The sequence below is a fragment of the Mytilus edulis genome, chromosome 12, assembly GCF_963676685.1.
Source record: "Mytilus edulis chromosome 12, xbMytEdul2.2, whole genome shotgun sequence".
Classification (NCBI taxonomy): Eukaryota; Metazoa; Mollusca; class Bivalvia; order Mytilida; family Mytilidae; genus Mytilus; species Mytilus edulis.
In genome coordinates this window covers 39,257,631-39,265,337 of record NC_092355.1, presented here as the reverse complement: position 1 = coordinate 39,265,337, position 7,707 = coordinate 39,257,631, and the positions used below count along the sequence as shown (strand labels likewise).

The window sequence follows — 7,707 nt, the reverse complement described above, 5'->3', positions numbered from 1 at the left end:
TATACTGTGGTATATATACATATATATATATGCATGATAAATTAAACTGATATTTTTTTATCTATATAGTTTAGCCAAAATGTCAATGAAACGTCTTAAGTTTATACTGTTTAAAAGTCATCTAACTGCTAGTAGTCTGTTGTTATTTATGTATTATTGTCATTTTGTTTATTTTCTTTGGTTACATCATTCTTATGACATCAGACTCGGACTTCTCTTGAACTGAATTTTAATGTGTATTGTTATGCGTTTACTTTTCTACATTGGCTAGAGGTATAGGGGAGGGTTGAGATCTCACAAACATGTTTAACCCCGCCGCATTTTTGCGCCTGTCCCAAGTCAGGAGCCTCTGGCCTTTGTTAGTCTTGTATTATTTTAATTTTAGTTTCTTGTGTACAATTTGGAAATTAGTATGGCGTTCATTATCACTGAACTAGTATATACATGTATTTGTTTAGGGGCCAGCAGAAGGACGCCTCCGGGTGCGGGGATTTCTCGCTACATTGAAGACCTGTTGGTGACCTTCTGCTGTTGTTTTTTTCTATGGTCGGGTTGTTGTCTCTTTGGCACATTCCCCATTTCCATTCTCAATTTTATCATATACATGTATATAATTATATGTATTTGATTTCGTCACAATTTCTCCATAAAAAGACTATATGATTGCTTTTTATCTCTTCTTATTCTGAGAGATAATCTGATTTAATACCAAAGTACAACATGTATCTAATACAAACACCTAAGTTATTATTCATTCATGGTAAATTTACAAAGTTACATAAAATCTTAACGTAAGTACTAACATTGATAGTTTTATAACCTCGGATGACGAAACATCGATGGAAATTTCAAGTATATACATAACTGTTTAAAAGTCATGATATATATATGTATTTGATTTCGTCACAATTTCTCCATAAAAAAACTATATGACTGCTTTTTATCTCTTCTTATTCTGAGAGATAATCTGATTAAATACCAAAGTACAACATGTATCTAATACAAACACCTAAGTTATTATTCATTCATGGTAAATTTACAAAGTTACATAAAATCTTTACGTAAGTACTAACATTGATCGTTTTATAACCTCGGATGACGAAACTTCGATGGAAATTTCAAGTATATACTCATCTCGGGTATCTCACAAATAATTACGAAATGTATACTTAAAATCTAAGGTGACTTTCGGAGAGAAAAAAAATAAATCAGCAGGGTGTGCAATTTTGAAATAAAAATAAAAATAGTATGTTTTTTTGTTTATTTTTAACTTTACTTCATGCATATATTGTAAATAGTTGAGGATGCCAAGATATACACATATTTAGGTATTTCATTCCGAATTGATGACAAGCCATTTGCAGACAAAATTCAAAAAGTTCACTCCCAAACATTCTCTATGGCATATATATAAAGGAGGAGCTATGATCAAATACACGTATTTCCTTACATTCAATGTGCGATTTCATTTCCGGGAGAGGGCGCAGTTCGTTTAAATATTTCAATAATTCTCACTATTTCCAATATTATTTTTCTAACTTGTATAACAGTTCGAGAACATTCTTGATCATTCGGAAATAATAGTGTAAATAAGTTCGATATTTCATCAGCCGATATACAAGATTGGTAACAGCCTGTCCTGATATATATTAGTCATAATCATATGATATGTTAAAAAAAATTAACCAAATATATCAGTATCTGTCATTATTTATAAACAAAAATAAAAATTAAACATATATATAATACTTTATCATGGAATGTATCTATATTTAGTTAAAATTATGACAACAGTAAAATTCAAAATTTAAATTTAAATATTTTTTGCCAACAATTCAGTTAATTTTAAATAGAGTGCAAAACCAGTGAAAATGAAACACCCCGAATCTAAAACTTCTAGACCTGCATGTTTCGAATGTGCGTACTAGATTGTGTAGATACGGATTGCTACAGGATAGTACAAACAAAAATTTGTACATGTTTAAGTGATTTTATACCAAATTCGCTAAGTTTAATATTAAGTTTCCCAACCATGCACATATACACGGTCTCCCCCCTCCTGAAAAGCAAATTATTCAATTTCAAATCCATCTTTGAGTGATTTTTTAGAGTAATATGTCACCCTTCCTTTGAACACTCGGAGCCAAAACGCTCGAAATCGCCAAATGTATGCGACCCAAAAAGGGAAAAAAAAGGGGGGGGTAGTTTATGTGGTATACATTTAGTGTGTTTTAACTTTAAATTCCAATATTAATCAGCTAAAACCCCCCCCCCCCCCCCCCAAAAAATAAAATAAAATAAATGGACCATACCGAAAACTTGCGAGTCAACATTATACTAGACTAGTATTATTTGTATCAGAAGGCATAACATTTCCTTTATTCCGTTATCGTTTTCAACACTTTCCTTATATTTCAGTTTTACTTTAATGGCAACCTTATTTTTTTAAATTTGTTAAGTAACTAACAAATCTTCAGATAAATTGCTTGATTTGTGATCTTGCCTGTGATCTTGCCATTTTTTTTTTCGTTTGAATATACATCTTTTAATTCAAAATGTATTTACGAGAATTGGACATCAATATACTACTGACACATGCTACTGGGGTTCATTCGACTTACGTATCTATACGAATGTGTAGCATCAGACAGTGAAAAACCCAAAAAGGGCACACAAGGGTACAGTATTTGATAAATACAGACGTATTTCTGAACCGATCAATTCATGAATAATTAATAAAATATACGATTCTGATGCAATTGTACGAATGTGTGTCAATAGACTTTAAGGTCATTTGGCAATGTTGGTTATGCAAACAAGTCTATTGCAATCCTGCGAGCTTTCGATAAAACAGATAGCGTAACGCTCACAAAGAAGTCAGTTTTGCTTTATGAAAAGAAGATGTGCATGGATTGCCAATGCACATAACAGAAGTTGGCAACTAGAGGTCACCGTAAGGTCTTCGACAACGACAACGAGAAAGAGACCATACCATATATCAAGCTATACATGAAAGGCCCGAATATTACTATCTAAAACAAAATTATATTTGGTTTCATAAGATTGTTTTTAGAAGAGTCTCACTACAGTTTCAAATCATCTTACATGTAAATGCCAGTTTTGATTTTATTGTAATGTCGTCGAACTGATATAATCATCTTAGGGCGGAAAAGGGGAGGGTGTGGGGTGTGGGGGTTGTGGTAGTCATCTTATGTTGATCGTTAAATTCATTTTTGTTGATATTTATCGGGTCTTCATTTATGAAAAGTTTTCAGAAACGTTTTAGAAAAGTACAAAATGGGGACGATCATTCATACTACATCTGTTTTCATATTCATCTGTACGTCTGTTTTTTTATTTTTTTTTACCGTGGCCAGTTCAGTTATTCAGTCCTCATCCCCATCCCCTCATGATCTCCTATAGTCATTTCCTTGACGGATGGGAAAGAGTTAAATTCGTGTATAAGTTTCATACATTCAGGATCTTGATAACAAATTCTTTACTGCAACTTATAATTAAAAAAAAGTCACTGACTTTAATTTATTGCAGGATGATGAATGTGAGCCAAAAATGTTTGCGAAATGAAGTTTACAATTAATTTTCGTTTCTTTATGACCAAGAATTATATACTCAATCTTGTCAAATTGCGGTAGTAATATCACCTTGAACGACATCATAAAATAGCCCCGCAGATAAATGACTAAATTATAGCACCACCAGGCAAAACGATTTTACTACAAAATACACGATTTTCAAAACATTTTACGTTAGTACTACGTATGTCTAGCATTTTACAACTCTACAACTTTAAGGTGTGTATGAATGAATGAATGTTCAAATGCAATGCAACACACCAAATATGTCGTCATTTCCGAGAATAAAAAAACAACCATACAAATTTATACATGTAAAAAATGTATGACTATGATATCATAATAGCTTCCGATTAAATAATGATATTAATCTCTATTGTCGTAAATCATCTAAAGTACAGTTTGCGGTAAACAAAATACAAATTAATTTACGACAGACTATATCATAAGATATAATATACATTGTAAAATATTTTATTTTTCAAAACGATAGGGCTGCATGCTCAAGACCACATAAATCAGAAAATTGAGTTAACAATAGGACATTCAAAGGGATTATTTATTTATCTCAGTGTATAATTTATCATCACAAGCCTCACTCAGAACCAGAGCCAAAAACCAAAAAAGAACGCAAACCAAATATTTAAAAAGTTTAAATCAAGAATGCCTTGACTTCATTCCAATTGACCGTTTTAAAAAGTTATTCTAACCTTTCATTGTATCCCATAGAACAACACTATATCTGAGATGCATATCCCTATGCATAAGTATAAAGCATTAAATTACATTTCTTTTTCGTTGTTTTATAATATCGAGTGCCACCAATCTTGAATCAAAAGAAAAAGAAACCATTGAACTTTGTGCAAAGACACACAAATGACTGTTCTGTGTGTGTTTTGTCCTGTTACATAATGAATCAGACTTATCGATTTTGAATGTGATCTATTTGAAGATTTGCTTCAAAATCAAATTAATGAAGCCATTTGAATCTATTTGACTTGCCGCAAACCCGCTGGTTTTAATCTTTATCACGACTATCACAAATTCTGTCCCTTACAAATCGTCTGCTAATACTGAACTGCAGATTTATAATTATCATATATAAGTATTTTCCATTGACAATTCGGTCAAACTAACCCATATAACTAGTCGGTAATTGATTCATTTCCGTAACGATAAGCTGTTTGATTGTCAGTTTTCGGAGGCGGAGCTTAACTGAAAGATTGATCTGGCTCGTGTCCAACGGAAATTTACCACAAATATAAGAAGGCACATGTTTTCTGTTTACAGTCAATCGGATCTTTTATTAGAAGCAATACACATCGTTTTATAATATTGAGAAATTACAGAAGAAATTGTAAAGGATATTTGAAGTGAAATAAAAAAAAAAAAAGGTAAGGATACAAATATATCAAACATTGGTCATGTATCATTGTAATTTTTTAATTGATATTTAATAACTTAAAAATTATTTATTTTATTGGTATAGTTTAATAATTGTAGCAATCGTTATTTCTTTGTGGTTAAAAGGTTGAATGGTGCTTGCTAAACCGATATATATACATATTTCTGATGCATAATCTGCAATATTGCGGTGATACGAATTCTGCATTTTTGCTGCAGCCGGTAAAAAAAAATATTAAATCTGAATTTCAAATGAGTTTTAAGGAATCTTGAAAAAAATCTGAAACGAATGCCATTATCATGATTATTGTCACAAATCTAAGCAAAATATTTTCAAATCTAAATATTTTTCATTTGTAAATGTATAAAAAAAATAATTCTTCAATATTTTTTTGTTGACTGCAATACATAAAGAGATGTATACTCTATTTACAATTTAATATCTATGTACACATATTGATGCCGATGATAAGTTTTTTTTTAGCTAATGTGCAATAATTATGTATGTCACCAGAATCAAGGTTATGATAGTTTTTTTCTGACTCACAACAATACCGACCTGAATGAGGTCAAATCAATGTTAGTCGGTAAATCCATCATAGACGGTTTCCATTAGAAATTTCTAGATCATTCGGGATCATTCATATCTGGTCCAATGGTTTTCTATAGTCGAAGGTTTTTCCCATTGACAACGATCTATTTAAAGATTTAAATTGCAATGCACTTTATTTTTGTTTACTTTTGGCAAAGATCCAACCGGCGGGTTATTAAAGCTGCTATAGGGATTATTTCTTAATGACTACATTTGTAGGATCCAGTTATAACCGGCTTTTCCTATAATTTCCTTCTTTGATACAATGATTGCCATTGACTATTTATAACAACGTTGCAAGACGTATTGTAATACGGAAGTATTCTGACATTCTTTGGATTCTTTTGTCTTTGATAAGTATAGGTACGTGTAATTTCAAATAGTTTTAAGCGTATCTTTGCTATGTTATTTATTGCGTCATATAGGTAATTGATATTTTTTTGCGGTTATTAAACCACGGAATATTTTAAATGTATGGGTATTTATTGTGTTGTATCTTCTGTCTATTTCAAACATTCGTCGACATTTTTGTGTACTTTATTAGTTGATTGTTGAATTACTTGTTTTAAAATTTCTCTATTTTATGCAAAATCGACTGTGCCTTCAAATTCGGTAACACTATAATTATCATTCGTATTTTATTGTTCTTGTGAAGTTTCTTTTGTTTGCATATAATAATCAATTTTAATTTTCTATTTGCAGTTAAAGGATATGTTGCTAGAACGAGACCTAGGTAAACTCTACAGCCTACCCATGGTGGAGAGTCTTGAAACCGGACGTCACGTGATCATAGATGCCATGACAGACAAACAGTTGGCAGAAACGTACGATATGATACAAGATGCTGCAGCTCACGGTAGTGGATTCGGAATAGACGAATTTATAAATGAGAAAAACTTTAGACAAGAAATACATGACAGTCATTGCTTTGCAATAATATGTAAAGAAAGTTGTGACTTGATTGGAGGAATTATTCTTGCAAACAGTAAATTTTATCGAGGTGCTTCTACCATGGTAGATCCCTTTATCATAATCAAACGAACCGAGAGAGGTCAGAGGTTAGGAGAATTTGCCATGAAAACAGCAATTCAATTTTCACAGCAATTAGGATATGTCGGAATGTATGTTGACACATTTTCTAACAATACTGGAATGTTGAAAATCTTGCAGAAAATTGGTGGTTTTACCCAAGTTGGATTTTTGCCCGTTGGTGGCCGATTACAGAGCGGGAAACTCATTGGTTCTATAATCTTTTATCGAGATCTCGCGGAAGTATCATGTGACATGGAGAATTTATCAGAATATGGAGCAGATGAACTCGCAGACATTTCAGAAGACGACAACCTGGAAAATATCAATCCTGTAGATTTGAACCTCACATGACTTTAAACAGTGGACTTTCTGTCGGTTCACGAATACTACCGCTTTTAGTGGTTATACCGGTTTTGTAAATACGACAATGTCATATTAAAACCGACATTTTGACTTTAAATTACAACTGAAGGTCTAAAATCGAAATGCAAGTTCGCCCTTGCCACGATACTATGCATAGAGATATAGGAGAAAGAATATTTTCCAACCAACTCTGTAAAATAGAAAATACCGAACCAGCTCGCTGCTGTGACAATCTAATCATAGCTTTATATGTAATATATATAAAGAACAAACTACATGTTGAAAATTGTTGCAGTTGTCACGTGACAGTGCATCTAGTGTATATATTACATAATATGTAATTACATAGAATCAGTTCATGATAGCAACTAGATCAAATAAATCATGACATTCTATACAAATTTTGTTCTTTTATTTATTGTTATTTGAAAAAAGAGGAAAAGGTAAAGTCTTAAATTTTACCAGACAAGTATTGAAACGGTAGGGTTTCACACACTGATCATCACTATTTGCCTCTATATACATAAGATGTTGTATGGTTGCCAATGAGAAAACTCCCCACTAGAAACGAAATGATGGATAAGTGAAAGATAAGTTAGCAATTATAATAATATGTCAACTTAAGGCATTTAACAATGAGCAAAACCCTTGCTACATAACAAGCTTCCTTTTCTTCCTGTTAAAAAAGTATTTGTATGAAAAGCAACACATCGAATGCTACTA

The 7,707-nt window shown here is 31.8% G+C and overlaps 1 protein-coding gene across 1 annotated transcript; it reads left to right on the top strand.

Annotated features, from left to right (window-relative positions):
- Nucleotides 1-5,814: 5,814 nt before the first annotated feature.
- LOC139498435 (uncharacterized) lies at nucleotides 5,815-7,385 on the top strand. Its single transcript, XM_071286819.1, has 2 exons — nucleotides 5,815-5,952; nucleotides 6,292-7,385. Exon 2 carries the CDS (start codon nucleotides 6,301-6,303, stop codon nucleotides 6,970-6,972), a length of 672 nt encoding a protein of 223 aa, XP_071142920.1. The 5' UTR covers nucleotides 5,815-5,952; nucleotides 6,292-6,300; the 3' UTR covers nucleotides 6,973-7,385.
- The last annotated feature ends 322 nt before the right edge of the window (nucleotides 7,386-7,707 follow it).